Source organism: Cibotium barometz, chromosome 23 (assembly GCF_041138505.1).
Source record: "Cibotium barometz isolate CiBa-2024 chromosome 23, ASM4113850v1, whole genome shotgun sequence".
In the NCBI taxonomy this organism is placed as follows: domain Eukaryota; kingdom Viridiplantae; phylum Streptophyta; class Polypodiopsida; order Cyatheales; family Cibotiaceae; genus Cibotium; species Cibotium barometz.
Genome location: NC_141068.1, coordinates 30261135 through 30282392, shown reverse-complemented (window position 1 = coordinate 30282392; position 21258 = coordinate 30261135). Strand labels below are relative to the sequence as shown.

Below are 21258 nucleotides of genomic sequence, written 5' to 3'. Positions count from 1 at the left end.
CTTCTTTTATCTTTCGTGCAAAATTCTCATTGTAAGTATAAGGACGTTGCTTGGAAGGCTTTGCATCCTCTCGCAATGGAATTGTATGTATGCTGACATATGCTTGGATCAACTCCTTTGAGATCTTTATAACTCCAAGCAAAAACATCGCGATACTCCTTTATTGTTTGAATTAATAACTTCTCCTCATCTAAGGACAAGTCTGTGGCAATCCACACATAGCGAGGCTCTTTTCTTGGCTTAGCGATATTAATTTTTTTTGCATCTTCTGGACCATCATATGAAACCCCTGGCATGCTTGGCTTTTGTCGCATGGGCTATTGAAGAGTGTATTGTGTGAAGTTGGGGGGAACATTGAGACCTTGTTCTTGTCCACTTGAGTTATCACTAATTGAAGACCATGCGGTTTTGAGCTCTCTTTTGTAATCTTGCATCAGAGTTTTTCGTTCAACCTTTATCTTTGCACTTTCGACACTCTCTTTTGAATCTGTTTGAGACTTGAGTTTTTATTTTGGTTTCTTTGTTTTTTTACAATTTTTGCTAACAATTTTTAGCTTTTCTCCTGGTTGGAATCCATCCGATCGTTTTACTTGGTCTTTGATACTATCTTGTGCTTGGACATAGTATAGATATCCATTCTTTCTTGAGAAGTGAGGTGGTGGTCGAGAGTGTTCATTCTTAAACTCCTCTTCTTCTTTTTGTATTCTCTCACATCGTTCCCTCTCATCTTGTTTACGGATTCTCTTATGGCTCTTACAACATTTACGTCTAGGTTGGCTTCGAGGGATCTCTACTTGAACCTCCCTTCCTCTCAAGAGTAGGCGTGCCTTTCCTAACTCTTCCTCGGGGATTATCACATCATCATCAAAATCAGAGTCCCATCCATCTTCCTTATCAGCATCATTAGCAGATTCGAGTGTTAAATCCTCCACTGAGACTTCCTCTACATGCAGCGCTGTGGATGCATCCCCATAGTACAAATCATCTAGAAGGTCACGTGGTTGTACCATTCGTATAGGAATAATGTCATATCCATCTGAGTCACAAAATTGAATTGGCTTAGGTAAAGCGCATGTCGATAATGTTGCGAGGACATGACTCCATTCTAGGGGATCAATTAAGTGCTCAGGGAAGGGTTGTGGAATGTATGCCTCATCTGATACACTTCGATTACCCTTAAGTCTCTCAGTGTTGAAATCCTTACATGAGGCTCCACACATCCACAGATCTTCTCGCCCATCTGACAATGTAACTCTTGAGCCCTCAGATGAAGCAGAATCAAACTCATCTATTGGAGACTGCATTACATCACGATATGAGTGATTCTTTAGGTTGACCCTTGTGATGACAGAATCATGTCGGAGGTACAAATAATTGTATCCCCAATCTTGAATCATTTGAAATTGTCGCATGAATGGTCTACCCAATATCACTTCATAGTTTGGATGCTTTCCAAAATCCACTACTGCAAATGTGTGCTCATATTCAATCCCACATGTTAACAAGTCAGGTATCATTTATTTTTATTATCTCTTATCTATAAACAAAAAATATTAATATAAAAGACACTTTTATGTTCTAAATTACAATTTAAAAAGTTTCAATGAACTTCATTCTTTTACAAACATTAGTATTGGCACCAAGTCATCAACTTCTTCCATGTATTTGATGTTACTTCCTACTCATCCTCATCTTCAATGCCTCTCTCTTCTGCTACTACATTGTGTATCAATCTAGGAGGCAACTTTATGGTGGTAGCTTGAGACATGATTATATGAGGCATGTATCTCATATTTTAAAAAACATAGACCAATTTTGTAGTTCATGCAAGGCTTTTAATATGTTACATCGACTTCTATGAATGAAATCAAATGTATATACGATTTCTTTCATAATTTTCCAAGGAGGCTACCAACTATAGATAGGACTCATGATGTATGAATGCCTTCCTTCCATACTCTTTTGATGCTACTCTTTTAATTGCATCCAATGCCAAGGATCACCAAATATGCCAAATTTTTTCATAAATTTGAGACATTGATGGAAAATTTCTTTTCCCATATCCTATAAATAATTGATTAAAAACTACCTTGAAATTCACACTAACCTCATTGTTTTCATATTGAGCATGCTTTGGAACCAGATTGGGACAGGTCATCTGCCAAGAAACCCCACTGTCAATGATCTAAGATTCATCATGTGCTATAGGATTAGTTGTCTCATTACACACTTCTTAAGAAATAGCTACATTTCTATAGCTAGCATAATTGGATTCTTCTTTTGAGAGTGCCATTGTTAGTATCATTTTTAGCATATGCCTGTTTTTTCCTACATTTTTCTACATTCTTTTTCTATGTGCCCTTTCTTGTTACAATAAAAGAATTTAACCTTATTCTAGTATTATTTAACGAGTTACAATCCTTACCCTTCTTCTTTGTGTTAGTAGAGAAATCTTCACCACCATTCCAACTCTGCTATTCACATCTCCTCACTGCTTGAGTTGAACTCCTCATATGTGAGAGGAGTAGGCATGACACTAACATTCAAAGATGTAACAAAACTATCATATTTAGATGGAAATACCCTTACACAATGATGAACAAGATTTGAGGACATTACACTCATGTCGAATGCAGCCATTTGGTTACGAACATCTTTGATTATGGCAAGAAACACCTCCATCGCTTCACTTTGATTAAAATTCTCTTATTAAAGTTGAATTTTAAGATTTTGAAACAAAATAAGATGTCCCAAAGCTCATAGCAAGATAGGATAGGCTTTTAGACTTCCAGAGAAGATAATTGGTGCCATCAATCTTTCCATCATCATCGAGTAGTGGTGGCCTTGTGGAAGATGCCATTTCTCCTAATGGATAGTTACACAACAATTAGCAAATAAGATTTGTATATGGATGGAGCTCTTTAATACCATGTAAGAGGACACATTAATGTGCATTGTATATAAGAGAACAATTACAAGAAGTAGAAACTCTCATAGCACTAAACTTTAAAAATAAAATTGCACAATTATAACAGAGATAGAGAATTGTACTATATTGATACAATAAATGGCAAAGCCCTACACCTATGTGTTCTTGTGAAGAGAGCTATGTGATTGATCTGGAATTGCTAAGATAAAGGAGACTGAGAGAGAGCACGCCTTATAGTTCCTTGTTATTTTTCAAGAGGTTGAACAATTCTTATCAAACTGTCACAATTCCAATAATTATGGCAAAGAAGTTCCTTACATTAATTAATCTCACATGTTTTTTCAAGTAAGATGTTAGCACATGTAAAGTCTCCACATTAAGTGGGGTTACATTGTAATGGTATACCTCCATTTTGAGTATTATTAGTATTTGATATCAACATCCACCCTCAATATTTTTTGTAATAGGTTTAGTAATCTCAAGTTTTGTAAGGTCCCCATCATGAGAGGAGAAGCCAAGGTTGACACATAGACACTAGAGAATGGCCTTAGTGGTGGCTAGATGGCATTAGTAAGTCTTGCATACTACCAAATAGGATTCAGGTACATGTGGACCGTTAGTGAAAAATGGGGCACACTAGGGTAGATAGACTTAAATACTCTTAAATGCCATGTCATGATATTGTGTAGCCCAAACTGGGCACAAGATGTGAGCTCGAATAAATGTGGAAGGTGAGGAATAATCAGCTTACATGCTCTGTCTCTAGTCAACTAATCAAATGAAATAGGGTTATAACCATGAATATGCCTATCTAATTTTTAATCCATCAGCTTGTTTTGTGCATTAAGCGCAGCGGAACATGTTGTATAGACTGCATTATTTGCATAATCTCTTGACATATTATTTTGTGATGCATGCCCAAATCATATTGATGATTTTCTTGAGGAAAGCTGAGAACCTTCCCATTCGCATCTATAACATCCTGTACATATCTACATATCAAATACCTTTGGTGGATAGAAAATAATCCTTTCAAAGTTCTAATAATGCTAGTGGTTCCTCAAGGACTCTGGTTTAGTGTATACTTTCTGAATCCAGTGGGACAACCATAAAGAAATTGGTTATTGTTCTTTAGGAGCCAAGTCTACATGGTGGATGGTAGCATTATCTATAATTATAGATTGACATTGCAGTCATGTCATGGATTCCCTATGTCTCTAGGCTTATATAGATACACTATGAGGTGCATCTCTACATAGGGCATTGATCATCACTATGAGGTGTGTCTCTACATAGGCTTATATAGATGCACTATGAGGTGCATCTCTACATAGGACATTGATCATTACTGTGTATCTAACTCCTTACATTAGAACCATGCTCTTAGTAATTCTAACAACCATCTAAGCTCCATTCGTGGTGGGGAGTGCATATGTGTTGAATGCAACCATCTTTGAATCTCTTCTTCTTTCTATCATTATCTTCTATTGTGCTTAAGTTGTGTATGTGTCACTACAAGACAATGCTGCCATACACGCGTTTTATACACACGATAAATTACAAACGCGTGTATGGTCGCGCTTGTATTTGAATAGAATCGGGCGCGTGTATTTTTGCATTTAATTTCGCGTGTATGTTTGCATTAATCAACGCGTGTATAAACGCGTCTATATACACGCAGTAATACACGCACCTATACACGATAATATTTACGGGGTAATACTCGCTATTATACACGGATGAATACACGCTACTATACACGGATTAATACACGCATGGCAGAGAAAAACTGAAGAAAAACTGAATTCCTTTACAAAATTAAAAACTATTTTCCTTAAACCATCTCATAGTACATTACAGTATACATCATTACACAATCCCACTACATGCATTTACAACAATGAAATATATTCAAAAATAAATCATGCATATGAGATGATAGAAATGTTATTGGTTAGGATTCGATCTCATCTTCAATAAGATCCATCCTTGCCAAACGATCAACATCAATATCCATTTGATCAATTGGTAATGCTACGATTAAATTTATTCCACTATCGATATTCTGTACTCCATTGATAATGGTATCGATGTCCTGATCATCCTCATCAACATCACCATCATCCTCAATGGTAGGGTCATTCTCATGATCATGAGAAATGGCATGCTCATCCTCATTATCATGATCATCTCTTATTTCTTGATCATCGATCACAACATCTTCAATGGCATGTTCGACATCATCTTCATTGCGGCTTGTTACATCCTCCATATGCCCCATATCAGTGAATGTATTATACATCACTTTGGAACGTGGTGCAATAGGGATGACGTACCACCATTTGATGTCATGCACCATTGGTAGATAGATAACCTACTCAAATACACACAGTACAGTAATTAATTAGCATATCAAAAGTCAAGGGGTACGCGAGCTTAGATATATATGTACATGAAACACATTAGTAAAAAAATGCATACCTGCTCACATTGTTGTGGCAATACGAGCCTATCTTTCTTTGTTTGCCAGAACTTTGTAGAGTCAATAGTTACATATCCACTTGCATGGCGTTTTATCGTTGCATCAGGCCCTTTTTCCACCACGTTCATTTGCCATTTGACATCCAAAACATACACAAAGAAGCGACGAAAGTCAAGCCTAAATATGTCTTGGATTATGCCACAATAATCATCCATTTTTCCATTAGCTCCCTCAAAGCTACTAATGACACCGCAATCTTGTGTATTTCTCTTTTCATCAATTCTTTGTGTTCGAAAATGCTTGCCTTCACACCATATAGCATTGAACATAGTGCACTGGACCAAAATAGAAGCAATATTTGTGTAAGCAATGTGAATAAATATTAAAAGAAAATCACTTACAACTAATGCAAAACATTAGTTCTATGTATCTTTGACATGCATCCTCGTGCATACTCCCATTCTTCCGCCGTGATATGCAGCCCCTTGTCGCTCTCTGCTCTCTCCATTTCCTCATGCAACCAATCAACATGGATATCATTCGGAAGTGTTGCTAGATGCTTAGGGTACGCCTTCCGAGAGCCATGTTGCCTCCGAAAGAGAGCCACATGTACTAACGAAGGGCCACAAACAGGACATGCATGTTCACCCGATGTTTTCAAACCTGTTAAAATATAAATAAAAGTTAGAATAATAAAGTCAAACCGTCTAATTAATATATATAGCCAATAGTAATAGAGTAGGGAGGTAATTAGAATTCTTACCAGAACAATCGCTGTATCCTGGAAAGTCATGCATTGTCCACATCAACACTGCTTTTAAGTCGAAGTGTCGAGAGGAGGGAGGCCTACTAATGTCCACCACCGCAACACCTCTCCATAGTTCCTCCAACTCATCAATCAGTGGTTCAAGATAAACATCCATATGCTTGACTTTATGTTTCCCTGGAATTAGAAGGGATAACATAAGATGTCCCTTCTTGATCGCCATTGATGGTGGAAGGTTGTAATTCACCAACACAACTGGCCACACGCTGTATGCGGTGCTTTTGAAACCAAATGGATTCACTCCATCCATACCCAGGCCAAGTCTCAAGTTTCTGGGCTCTGTTTTAAAGCTGGGCCACTCATCTTCAATATGCTTCCAAGCAGGAGTGTCTGCGGGAATTCTCCACATGCCATCATCCGATCGATGTGAGGAATGCCATGACATGAGCTCTGCTATGGATTTGCACTTGAACATGTGTTTGATGCAAGGAATTATAGGAAAGTGTCGCAAGACTTTACGAGGTACATCAAAACTCTTCATATCTGTTCTGTACCTTGCTTCACCACAAGTGGGACAATGTAGAGCCTCCTTATGCGTCCCACGAAAGAGAATGCAATCATTGATGCATGCATGTATTTTATCATAATCCAGTCCTCCAAGAGATGTCACATAGCGCCTCGCTATGTCTCTTGAGGTGGGTAGTCTATTTTCCTTTGGAAGCATGTTTGATAATAGCCTGCATCCAATATCATCAATTATAATTAGTCTTAAATCCTAAACCTTAAACCACTAATTCAAATTTGTAAGTTAGAATGCTTACTTCAACAATGCGTCAAGACTTGCATTTCTCCATCCATAAACTGTTTGTATATTAAGTAGTTCAAGTGAAGCACGTAAAACAGAGAATGTGCACCCTTCAAACACCGGTGTCGATGCAGCCTTATAAAGATGCTCTTGTTCCATATCATCGTCGTCCATACCTTTGGGATCATCCTTAAAAAGATTCCGCACCATATCATCAAGCACCTCCTCTTCCACAACTTCGTGGGGTGCAGGGCTATTGTCATCCCTTTCCCACTCATCTCTGACAATAGATCCCGAAGCTCCAGCATCATCTCGTCGACGCTTTACGTGCTCTCGTCGCGCGTAGGGTACCATGTTAGGGTGTGGTACTGCATCCTGCTTCAATTTATCAAATTATATGTTACAACTCTATTAATTTAATTTGGATACCATGAGTCATTTGAATACCATCATCAATTTACATCTACTCACCTCTAAACTTGTTTGATTCCATTCTCCATACATGGAGATGTGATTCAAGGTAATTCGACGTGCTCGTACAATGCATCCTTGACATCGACTACACATACATTTGATCCGTTGTCCCAACCACACATCGCGATTACGATGACGCATTGTCTCATCTTCCCCAGAACTGCTTGAAGAGGTTGATGACATCCTGTGTACAAATCAGAAAACACAAAATCATTATATGTTTTTAATGAAAGCACAAAAATCGTGTGTATTCACGCGTCTATTTCCCGAAAATTGCGTGTATTAACGCGGCTACTTCCTAAAAATCGCGTGTATTCACGCGGGTAACGCCTGCTAAACGCGTGTATAAACGTAGCTAAAATATCATACACGCAAATATACACGCCTTTATAAACGCGAATATAAACGCGACAGTATGTTTAAACTAAAAACAGCCCGCCTTCCCCAAATATAGATTTTGAACTAAGAAATCGACTTTGCTTGCGTTTTTGCCTGTTTTCGCCTCTTCCAACAGCAAGGAGGGAGCAGAGAAAGGAGCACACACACGGGAGAAGGAGGGAGCAGAGAAGGAGCAGAGAGGACTCACTTTTTCAGAGGTGAGTCACTTTGTCCTGTGCCTTGTCTCTTTCGTCAGATTTCTTTATGCTATTTGCTCTTTGCTCTTTGGGTTTGTCCTTTTGCTTCTGTGCACACGATTGGGTTACTGCATCCTGACAGGGGCTCCTTTTATAAGGACATTTTGTCTGTCTTTGTCGGGGGTCGGTCTTTTCAAAAAAAAAATTTCGCAGGTCGCGTGTAGAAACGCATGTAAAAGCGCGTGTAACCTGTCTGCAGAGTCTGTTCACGCGAATATACACGCGTTTCTGGACGGGTGTATACACGCGTTTTTGACGGGTGTATACACGCGTTTTTTGACGGGTCTATACACGCGTTTCTGCACGAGACTGCGGCGTTTCAGATTTCATGATTTGCAGGCAACACAACTGACTTGAATGATGATATTTGTGTGAGTCAAGAGACAGCCCATGATGTACATGCAAATGTTTGTTGCAGGTTCTTTATGGATATTCCAGGTTCTTCATCCGATCCATTTGCGTACAGCAATTGGCTGATGGAGATGCTGAATCATTTTGGGCGCCATCCTGGTCCGGTTGAGCTTACAGAGTATATGTATGCCCATCCCCCTCCTTCCCTGCCTGGTGTCTATACCCCTACCGCGAGGAGACCGCGAGTATCCAGGGCACTCCAGTGCCGTCTATTCCTCCGAGTCCGACGAGACGGCATGCAGCTTCTCCTCTTTCACGTCCACCGAGGAGACATACCTCGTCCCAGACACACTCACGTACACCCTCACAGCCACCATCACGTGCTCCCTCAGAGCCACCGTCACGTCAGGGCTCACAGCCACCGTCACGTAGACAATCCCCCAGTCGTGACTCCACCCGCAGCAGTAGGAAGAGTGGGAGTGGAGGATGCGGCGGGTGCTTTGGTGGGGGAGGTGGGGGAGGTGGGGGAGGTAGTAGGGCACGCGGTGAGAGAGGAGATAGAGAGAGAAGAGTTAGAGGAGACAGTTCGGAAGAGGAGGAGATGAGAGAGATAGAGAGAGTGGTCTGCTATGATGTGACGGATAGGGGCGGGATAGTGATGGATGCGAGGGGGAGGGAGGTAATGGAGTACATGCGTGGGGTAGTATCAAACTCATATAGAAATTATTTTATTAAATTTAAAGATCAAAATAGCCGATTAGTTGGGGAGGTGATAGAGGCTGTACATAGTCGGTACCCCAATCCCCCACATGCTACATTCTCAGATGTATGGGGAAGGACGCGAATAAGGGAGATCTTAAGTAATAAAAGATCTCACCTTAAAAAACTCGCGTACGATGACCGGCTAAATGTAGCTGCGGGTGGCTATCCTGCCGAGAAACCTGCCACCCACCACTGCGCACAAACGCGAGTGGAAGGAGGCAAAGAAACGAGCAGAGGGTGGCGTGAAGAGCAGGCAGCATGTGGAGGCACGACGGATCTAGATGGAGACCATTGGATCTTCGCATTTCGGATCTGGCGGCGTCGAGTCATGGGAGGCAGAGTTCGTAAGTATCTTGCCACTTTATTTGATTGTTTACTTAATTCATTGATTCTATGATTGTTTTAATCTTACAAATTGTGTTGATTATGATACAGCGACGGGTTACGGGGAGGAAGCCCACAACCCACGATACTGCGTATGCTCGCCGGCATAGCAGACGTGACACGTGGGCCATCTTCAGAGCCGAGGGACGTATTATGGACGCGCAGTTTGAGATGGCCATGAGACCATACGGTCGACAGGTACTTGAAAATTCTAAACGAATGGTTTTGGTTTATTGAATTGCATATATATATACTTATATACTATATATTACTTGAACAGGCACAAGCTGCTGATGATCCACCGGCCGCCGCTGCAGAGGGTGGACGTGAGCACTACTCCTCGGACATTCCGACCGATGTGAGCTCATCTGAGCATGGAGGGAGCACCGAGTCATCATCTGGGTCTGAGTAGTACTCAGACTTATAGTATCACATTCCATATTGAGGATGTGATTGTATATATTTTTTTGTAAACTCAAGCCATGGGCTACTTCGAGATATGGACTCCCTTGTATACATGTATCATGTATGAAATTTTGATAGTAATATTGAATTGATTGATCGATAGTATTACATTCATGTCTGTCTTGAATCGTGTATTGACAATGTATGCATTCATGTCGTTCTTGTCTTAATCTCCCTCGTGCATATGTTCTTCGTGGATGGTCTAATGGGATGGTCTAATGCACAAAAAAAAAAACCAGAGAGTGCTATTGGGTGCTAGAATGCTGGAACAGTATTCAGGCACCAAATAGCACTCTCTGGATTTTTTTTTTGCTCTCTGTTCGCGTGTATAAACGCGTCAGAACTGCTAAAACTTGTGTGTATCTACGCGGATACCCTGGAAAATACGCGTGTATCTACGCGGATACCCTGGAAAATAAGCGTATATTAATGCGTTAAAACTGGTGATTACGCGTGTATAGTCGCATGTATCAACGCGTCTGTAAAAAAAACGCGGCTATACACCCGTGTATATGCGCGTCTGAGAGGTGCTATACACGCGCTTTTACACGCATGTCTCTGGCCGCGATGATACACGCGCTGATACACGGGCCCACTACTTTTTTTCACAAGTCATTTTTAGCGGCTAGGAGCGCGGGTATGAGCCCAATCCCTTGTAGTGTGTGTGATTTTTAAATATCCTCCGTCTTGTGAGTGTTCAAGGTTTACACCACTCTCACACCACTATTGTCGGTTAGCTTACAATTAGAGTATCTACCAGTAGCATTTTATTTTAAAGGCTCTCTATGATTTCTTCAAGCAGAGGATCCTTAATATCAAATGTTAATGACTTGCAACCTCCTTATGCTCAAAGTAATAGATGGAGCAATTAGAATTCTCAACATACAAAAATTAAAGGCTTTGTGTGTGCGCTATCTTGTGGTGTGTAAAACTATAACCTTTATTCTAAGGAATCACTTCATTTGTAACCATTTATTGAAGCATAGCTTTTTGATAATTTCTATTTATGAAAGGATAAAGAACCACATATTTTTGCACATAATGAGCTCCATATAACGACAAAGTCAAACCTAAACCATTAGAAATTATAAACTTTTATTTTTTTGAAAGCATAAAATGTTTGAACTCGCACCTTACAGAGAATATATTTATTAGTTGTAGATGGATGCATGAGAGAAGACTTAAATGAACATGTCATGCCATTAAAAAATAGCAATATTGTGAAAGGGACTAAACCGTTATAGTCAAATGAGCAATGAGGTATAAAGAATGTGATGTGGGGTTTTATCATGCTTATTCTATATGCAAACAATTGATTTTATTAGTACAAAGTGCATGCTTTCACTCTAGATCTATCAATCATGGAATCCATGTGGGCACAAAACATAGCAACTGTCTCTTCTTAAAGTAATTTAGTGTTTAGGGTACTGCAAAAAGCATTTAGAGTCTAGCAATTTTTTCTTTTAGTGTATCAATGCAGTTGAAATACTTGTTGTGGTGATTTTGGAAGGGATTTCTGCTCAAGTGTGGATTCTCAAGAGTGAAAATGCTCAGCTCTGAAGGGAATGATTATTCTTTGAAGCTTTACAAGCTTTACAAAAAAGTAGACAATACGGACTAGAGGGGGGAAAGGGGAGGAGGGAATTATTTAAGGTGTATACAGAATGTCCGATGAGGATTGAGGAAGCGAGTGTAGGTGTATAAGAAATGAGGGGAAGGATGAGTCTTTCGAGTTTTACAAAGTAGTGGAGAGGGGGAAATGAGGAATGAGGAAGCCATTATGGGTGTACAAGAAAGGAGAAGGATGTAAGGTTTGGGTAGGGTGAGATGTGTGCATTGTAGGTGTATAAGAAATGAGTAGATGTAAGGTTTGGGAAGGGTGAGATGGGTGCATGATTAGCATGCATAATCAAGTGGGTATCTAGGGCAATGAGAAGAGGCCGCCATGTGGAGGCAAAGGAGAAGCTGTGGGAGAGAATCTTCGTTGCATGGATAAAAGGCCAAAACCATGCACGTCGCCTCCATGCAAAAGCCAGCGCTTTGCCGACCACCTCCAAATCGCCCCATTATATAACAAAACCGTGATTAATCAAAACATTACAATAATTATGAGGGCCCAATTAATACAAGAACAATAATTAATCCAATTCCTCCCATGCTAATGGCGCCATGGCGTGCTTCGTCCCTTCGGCCTGCTTGAACATTTGCAGGACTTGCTCCAGGCCCGCCACCACGTCCACCATCGTCGGCCTCTTCCCTTCTTTTGGATTCACACACCACAAGGCTACCTCCACTGCCGCCCTCAACGCATCCTCTGCCGCCCTCGGCAGCAGCAGCCGCGCATCCAACACTTCCTCCAACGCTGCTGCATCACCGCCCGCGCCTGCATTAACGATAATCCCATCATCATCAACACCATACTTGCGACTAATCAACGTCGCCCACTCCCTTGTCTCACACGGCTTCCTCCCTGTCAGCAGCTCGAGCATCACCAACCCAAACCCTAGCACATCCCCGGCCTTTGACGGAAACGAACCTCCATCAACTCCACCAGAATTAAGACCATAATCACCGCAATTAAGAGCTAAATCCTCCCGCCTTGGATAATCAATATTGTTAAGAGACGCTTGATATAACAAATCAGCATTACTAATTGAATGCACGGCAGACCCGAACCCACCAAGCTTTGCATTCCAAGACGCGTCTAGCAGTATGTTGTCAGAGCTTATGTTACCATGTATGATGTTACAAGGCTCTGCATAGACATGCAGAAAGCATATGGCTTTGGAAACCTGCAAGGCTATGGCGAGCCTTTGCTCCCATCCAAGGATCGCACCATTGCAAGTAGCACCATCATGGAGCTGGTAGCTAAGAGATCCATTAACCATAAGCTCAAAAACCAATAATCTTCCCATGGATGGGTCATGCGGGGTGAATCCACTGAGTGTAATGATATGGACGTGGAAAAGAGAAGGCAGAATTTGATGCTCTCTGCTTGCATTGATGGAGCTATGGTGAGTACTGTGGATGTATTTCTTCACTGCGACTCTTCTTCCGTCTGCAAAAACGCCACTGTAAACAACAGAAGAAGGCCCTGTGCCCAAAATATTAGAGTCATGCATGCCGTTGGTGGCGATGGTGAGCTCGGAGAGAGAGAAGGTTGCATCCGGGTCATGGTGGTCAAGCTGAGCCGAGCTGCTGAAGTCTACCAATGCACGGTTGATGGAGAGCTGGGCCATGGTTTTCTTCACATAGTTGGATCTGCACATGCACATCATCATCCCCACCATGAAAGCTGAGAGCAGCGCCACCCCCCCCAAGGCCCCTCCAATAACAGTAGCCAAGAAACGGCCAGACATTGATGCTCCTTGCTGATCCGATCCAGCACTCTCTTCTGCTTGCAGCTGCCCAGCCCCCTCCTCCAACCTGCTGATCTCCACTGCAAAGATATAACGATTACTATCATCCATCTCATCATATAATTTTGAAATAGGCTCCAATACAAGCTTCCTTCTTAGCCCGTGTGCAGACCTCACCAGCAGCTTCCATGGCGACTCATCTTTACTCTTTGCATTAGGTTGATCATTCTGAATTCTGTCTGCCAAGACACTACCAGATATTGCTGGTGCAATGGTTGCAAATGAGCTTAATATATACATGCTAATGAGAGGTATTATCACAATTAATTGCCTTCTAGTTGCTCTACTATCATCCATGAGTCCCATATTGGATCACACAGACTAGTAGAAGCTCATGAGCGGCATGGTTTTGCAAAGCTAGCACAACCACAACAAGGACGGCAATTAGAGGCAATGGCCCAAGAGTTGTATAACTTTAATAATTGTACTACTTTAATACTTTAATTAAACTTTAATCAAAGTTGACTCCAATTATAACTGAGTATAAACACCGGCCCTTAGGGTGAAACACCCTAACATTTCAAATATATCTATTCCTTGAGAGGCCTCTTTCTTGTATAGTTTATTTAGTGAGCGGCTTGTGCATGTAATATTCCTAAATATAGCCATTATAGCTGCACTATAATATATAAGGTTAGACTTTTATCTTTTTCTTCCCAAAAAGCCACCTAAACGACAACCATGAGCTCCCAAAACCCTTCCTCAAGAGGAGACAAACTCTTTTTTGAAGCACCTCTACAAACTTAAGTTTACTCCATAAACTTGTTCAAAGCCACTTCACCTCTAAAGTGAACACATTAGCATGAGAGCATAAAATAATCTCATTAGCACTACCAATTGTAGTGTCAGGGCTACAATTGTATTTTCCAGGCCTAAGGCTTTAATTAAATAAGTTAAACCGTGTAAATTGTAAAATGGTGTTGTAAACAACTCCCTATTGATGTAAATGTGTTCAAGGGTCTCACACATTGAAAGGTAAAGAAAATCGACCGTTTGTTCAAGCCAAAGATTAATAAAAAACTCACCTTTGCTTAAGAGAGGAGGAAAGAGTATGCACCTTTTCTTGAGACAAAGGAGGAAAGAATATGCACCTTTTCTTAAGAGAGAGGAGGAAAGAGTACTCACCTTTGCTTGAAAGAGATGAGAAGAACATGTTCAAAAGGGGACAACATTCATTGAAAGAAAGAGTTTTTTTTTAATCCTTTAAAATTTAGTGCGATGGTCTCAAAATTTCCCCCCATAGAGTGTTGCTATTTGCACTACTATGAGTGTTACTCTAGAGTAAACTTTGCAACAAAACGATAAAAAAATAAGCTTTTTCTAGATTCATTGTAATTTTGTTACTAGATTTTGCTACTAACCTCTTATAGTGATATCTTGCATTTTTGTAAATGTTCTTATAAAAGCAAGAATTAACCAATCCATGATAAAATAAATGCAAGATAATATGTGTTAATGCTCTAGTAATAATTAAACATAATCAATTTGTAGTAATGCTTAATTTATTTCTCATCGGTTTCTTTTATGTAAGCTATTTTTTTTGTGGAACTGCACCTTCCATGCTTGCATGTTTTTTGCTACTCTAAAATTGCAACAACCACTATTAATCTTGATTCTCCCTAACCATAAATAATTCTGGGCTAGATCTTTGTGAGAAGCTTAGCAAAATAGCATGAATAATACCTACATCTATAACATCTTTGAAAAATCTATTCTAGTTTGAGAGAAATCAAAATTTTCATACTAGATGTTTAAGTGGGAGAGAAAATAAGAGAAATGGATTTTCCTAAACCTTAAGCACTAACCTAAGCTTTGATACCATGCATGATAAATTTCATGGTGCATGGAGGTGTGAGAGATATTCAATAATCATATTAGAAGCCATTAAAACAATTGACACAATAAAGTGACTCTCAAAATACTTTCTTGCTTAATTTCTTCGTACTAAATAGATTACATATGTAAAACGCTTTAGAGAAGGCAACTAGATCCAAGTCTAGACTTAGATTCACCTAAATTTAGAGCATGTAAACTATATTTCTCTCTCTAAAATCCTAAGGCTTTTCTTATAATTTAATTAAAGGATAAATTCTCCTAGGTTTAAGAGAAGGCTATCCCAACTTCCAATTTTCCTAAGCTTCAAGGAAAAAAAAGGTTCATAAGCTTCTACAAAGGTTAGACATTAAACTAAAGGAAAAAAGGATTAAAAAATAGAGCTTAGAGGTCTCTCGTTTTGAAAAATGTGCAAAGAATAATATTAAAAGTGCATTTGATATATAAACAGAGGAGAAATGGAAAAAACTTACCTTTGCTTAATCTAAGCTAGATTTTTCCCTCTAAAATCCTAAGGCTTTTTCTATAATTTAATTAAAGGATAAATACTCCTAGGTTTAAGAGATGGCTATCCCAACTTCTAATTTCCCTAAGCTTCAAGGCAACAAAAAGGCTCATAAGGCTCTATAAGGTTAAACATTAAACCGAAGAAAAAAAGGATTGAAAATAGATAGAGACCTCTGGTTTTCAAAAATGTGTAGAGAATAATATTAAAAGTGCATTTCATACAAAGAGAGGAGAAATGGAAAAAACTTACCTTTGCTTAAGAGAGAGGAGGAAAGAGTATGCACCTTTAATTCTTGAGAGAGGAGGAAAGAGTCTGTACCTTTTCTTGAGATAGAGGAGGAAGGAGGAAAGAGTATGCACCTTTTCTTGAGGTAGAGGAGGAAAGAGCGAGTACCTTTTCTTGAGACAAAGAAGAAAGGAGGAGAGATTATGCACCTTTTCTTGAGTCAAAGGAGAAAGAAGCAAAGAGTACTAGCCTTTGCTTTTTGAAAGAGATGTGAAGAACATGTTCAAAATGTGGCAACATTCAAATGAAAGAGTTTTTAAAAATACTTTAAAATTTAGCACAATGGTCTCAAATTCCCCCCCTAGTGTTGCTATATGCACTGCTCTATGAGTGCTACTTATATAGCAAAATAGCAACAAAACTACTATGAGCGTTACTTTGCAGAACAAAACAATAACACAAATAAGCTTTTTCTAGATTCATTGCAATTTTATTGCTAGATTTTGCTAATAGCCCGTTGTTCTCTTACAGTGATATCTTACATTTTTATAAATGTTCTTATAACTTAACTAATGCATGATAAAATAAACGCAATGTAATATGTGTTAATACTCTAGAAATCATTAATACTCTATTTTCACACCCATCCACTGTGCAATGGGAGTGAAACTTTGTAATGGGTCCATGGGGATGCTACCCCTCCACTTGCAAAGTTTCACCCCCATCAAATATGCCGGATGGGCGTGAAGGTGTGTTACCACCCGCTCTTTTTTGCGTAGTGCCCAAGGGATCCCTTATGCAAATAAGAGCGAGTTTGGATGGGACATCATGCCCGTCCATAGTGTCCAATGCGGGGTGAAACTTTGTGAATAGGTCCATGGGACTGCTATCCCCCTAGTCGCAAAGTTTCACCCCCACTGGGGTGGGCGTGATGGTGTGTTGCCACCCACTCTTTTTTGCATAGTGCTGCCCAAGGAGTCCCCAATGCAAAAAAGAGCATGTTTGAGTAGGACATCACACCCGTCTGTATATGATGAAACTTTGCAAGTGAGTCCATGGAATTGCTACCCCCCCACTCGCAAAGTTTCACCCCCACTAGATGCTAGATGGGCATGATGGTGTGTTGCCACCCACTCTTTTTTGCATAGTGCCCAAGGAGTCCCCAATTCAAAAAAGAGCATGTTTGAGTAGGACATCACACCCGTCTGTATATGATGAAACTTTGCAAGTGAGTCCATGGAATTGCTACCCCCCCACTCGCAAAGTTTCACCCCCACTAGATGCTAGATGGGCATGATGGTGTGTTGCCACCCACTCTTTTTTGCATAGTGCCCAAGGAGTCCCCAATTCAAAAAAGAGCATGTTTGAGTAGGACATCACACCCGTCTTTATATGATGAAACTTTGCAAGTGAGTCCATGGAATTGCTACCCCCCCACTTGCAAAGTTTTCACCCTATCGAATGCCAGATAGGCGTAAGAGTGTGTTGTCACCCGAGCTCTTTTTTGCATAGTGTCCAAGGGGGGTCCCCTATGCAAAAAAGAGCATATTTGGTTAGGACATCACGCACGTTCGGCGTTCGATGGGGGTAAAACTTTGTGAGTTGGTTCATGGGATTGCTACCGCCCCTCAGGCAAAGTTTCATCCTCCATCGAACTTCGGATGGACGTGACAGTGTGTTGCCACCCGCTCTTTTTTGCATAGCATCCAAGGGGTGGTCCCCTATGTAAAAAGAGTGGGTTTGGGTGGGACATCATGCCCGATCGGCATTTGATGGGGTGAAATTTTGTGAGTGGATCCATGGGGTTTCTACTTCCCCATTCACAAAGTTTCACCCCCCATCAAACATACCAAATGGGCATAACGGTGTGTTGCCACCCAGTCTTTTTCCAGAAAAGAGAGGGTATGGGTGGGACATCATGCCCACCCGATGGGAGTCAAACTTTACACGTGGGTCCATAAGGCTACTAATCCCCCACATGCAAAGTTTCACCCCCCCATTAGACACCAACTCTTTTTGCATAGTGCCTAAGGGGTCCCCTATGCAAAAAAGAGCGGGTTGGGGTGGGACATCATGCTTGTCCGAAATCTGATGGGGGTGAAACTTCGCGAGTGGTTCCATAGGACTACTATCCCCCCACTCACAAAGTTTCACCCCCCATCAGGACACCAGATGTGTGATGGTTTGTTGCTATCCACTCTTTTTACATAGTGTCCAAGGGGTCCCCTATGCAAAAAAGAGCGAGTTTGGGCAGGACATCATGCCTGTCCAGCGTTCGATGGGGGGTGAAACTTTGCGAGTGGGTCCATGGGGCTACTACCTCTCTACTCGCAAAGTTTTACCTCCATCGATACCAAATGGGCGTGACAATGTGTTGCCACCTGCTCTTTTTTGCATGGTGTCCAAGGGATCCCCTATGCAAAAAAGAGTGGGTTTGGGTGGAACATCACGCCCGTCCGACGTCTGATAGGGGCAATACTTTGCAAGTGAGTCAATGGGGCTACTACCTCTTCACTCACAAAGTTCCAGCCCCATCGGGCATGATGGTGTGTTGTCACCAACTCTTTTTTGCATAGTGTCCAAGGGGTCCCTTATGCAAAAAAGAGCATGGCACCTTACATGTACAAACTTTTTAAAAATACCAAATGGTAAAATGACATAGCCCAATATATAAAACAAAATGTGATACAACTAGTAGATGTCATGTATAGAAACATGAGATCACATATACAAATGCCATGTAAAACTAGTGGATACAAAAACATGATGGGTTATACATCTACATGATGGCTAATCTTTATCTGAGAGGACTTGGTAAGCTCTAGGATGACGTGCCCACTGCCTCCTCCTCAGCTCTTGTATAACGTGCTCTATAAGTAATGGTCCTCTACATGAGATGCTCCTCTGCCATGGTTGAGAACTCACCATGTGTAGTAGCAGTTGCATCACTAAGCTCTTGGTCAATTATTTCGCCTGTATGCTCATGCCAGCTCATCTCCCATAAGCGGAGGTCAGCATACACCCGAGCAGCAAAACAGTCAAGTGTAGACTACTCCACTGATCTTAGATGTGTCTCAAGCCCTCAGTCCACCAAACTCCTTGCTAAAACATGTCTAGCCTACAAAATAAACTATCGATGCAAGCCCATCGTACTCTTTGTGCCTCCTCCTCCTTAGGTGATAAATCCATCCGTATGGGAATCTTAAAATCCTTTAGCAAATCCTCTCCAACATATCTATCATCAACCATGATATCTAGGATAGCCTGTCGATGATCGGTTCTACCAATGGGCATCCGTGTGATAAGATCCTCTCCAACATATCTATCATCAGCCATGATATCTAGGATAGCCTGTGTCTCGATGATCGGTTCTACCAATGGGCATCCATGTGATAAGATCCACAGTCATCGTGTTGACCCTGGTTGGGTACGAGTCGTCTATCCCCCAAAGGTGATATAGGCCAACCTCTACACTGCAATGTTATAGGTTGGACACCTAGTAATCATCACCAATGAGCGAACAAGGCACTAAAGATGAAACTGGTGGTGGCACCCTAATGTGTACCACCCCTCAAGTGTCAAACTCACCGAGGCAAACTCCATAAACTATGGTATTAGTGTCCACACGTTGTCTTGCAACCAAAGAGTTTGGTGGAAGGCGATAGATTACAATTCTTGACATCACACGATGGCGGGCTGCATCTCTACCAAGTATGCCCCACTCCCTCATATAGTGCTCCTGCACAATAGTGTGCGGTCCGTCTCTCCAGATCCACCTCACGGACCAATTGTCTATGGTGCTCAAGCCCCTGGTCTCACTCCTATAACTCCAGAGTGAGCTGTGACACCTATCCCGATGCAACTCATCTAGCTTAGCATCCTGATAAGAGAAAGTGATGAATATTAAGACAAATACAAGAAAGCATACTTGAGCAATGGGAAATTAATTTAAACAATGAACTCACATGGCTAGGGGGTGCTAGTAAAGGTCATGCTACCTCAAGTCTCTCCTCAACTTGGTTTGAAGTAGAAGCCTGGGTGTGAAACAGTGTGGGGCCCTGCACAAACAAGATAAATATTGGTAGAAATATCCCCAACATAGAACTACACATCATAATTGATAGAAGGGTTTGGGAGAATACCATGCTAGTGGTTAGCTCCGAGAAGAGAGCCACCACGTGTCAAATAGACTCTGTGTAGCATGATGGAATTGGTGACTGATTTGTACACCTAGCTTATGCACTATGGCAAATAGGAGCATTTCCAATCCACGTGGTGTGCAAAGTGCAAGGGGAGATGTCTAGCATGCTCCCTAGGCCTCCTTTCCTAGTTCTGAAGCCTACACCATGGCCAGCACAAGGTCGATAATCATGGTAATCGACCGCAACCCCAACATGAACTTGGCATATAACTGTTGGGAAAAGTAGATCGAAATCTCAGGATGATGGGACAGACCACCATAATATGCCACATATCATGGTAAAATATGGGTTGCCACCATAGCTGCATGGGTGCACCAAGCTGCCTTAAGTGGCCTTGCGTTGACTCACCCATCCTCACAAACGAGAACAACTGTAATATCCTCTCTCTGATAGAGAATAGTTGGGATTCACCTCTCGATGAGACAAGTCGCGATGTACCTGTCCACCCTGCTATGTCTCTAGCCATGCTGTCAAAGACTCTACATTGTCGAGGGAACGTAGAGTTTCCAATATGCTCTCCAACAATGCAACAAGATACATGGTGGAGGGATGGGAATCTCTCTGTCCACAGAGCTGACTACATGAAGCCTTTAAGAGTGCGACCATCTCGGGGATGGTCTATGGACGTGCCTCACATGCCATGAGGGGTTCCACGTAACTGAAAGGTCATCTCTCTCTCTCTCTCTCTCTCTCTCTCTCTCTCTCTCTCTCTCATTATCGATAGTTTTGTATCACCCAAGTGAGACGAATTTGTTTTTGTTTCTATTTTATTTTGTGTTTAATGATGAGATATGCCAGCCCATTGGGTCTTTGGTACATGCTTAATATTCTCTCCCTCTCCCTTCTTCCCTCCCTCCCTCCCTCTCTCTCTCTCTCTCTCTCTCCCTCTCTCTCTCTGTCTCTCTCTAAAACCTCTCTCTCTCTGTATCTCTCACCCCTCGCTCCTCTCATGTTCCATGTTTCTTGGTATTCCATGATGGGATTCCATGGATAGTTTTATACCACCCAAGCGAGATGA

At 41.3% G+C, this 21258-nt stretch overlaps 1 protein-coding gene across 1 annotated transcript; it reads right to left on the bottom strand.

The window, feature by feature from the left end:
• Positions 1 to 2944: 2944 nt before the first annotated feature.
• LOC147625840 (uncharacterized) lies at positions 2945 to 5455 on the bottom strand. Its single transcript, XM_086817730.1, has 3 exons — positions 5411 to 5455; positions 5001 to 5303; positions 2945 to 3004 (listed from the first exon to the last, which is right to left on the bottom strand). The coding sequence occupies exons 2-3, from the start codon at positions 5286 to 5288 to the stop codon at positions 2945 to 2947; spliced, it is 348 nt and encodes a 115-aa protein (XP_086673856.1). The 5' UTR covers positions 5289 to 5303; positions 5411 to 5455.
• Positions 5456 to 21258: the final 15803 nt, after the last annotated feature.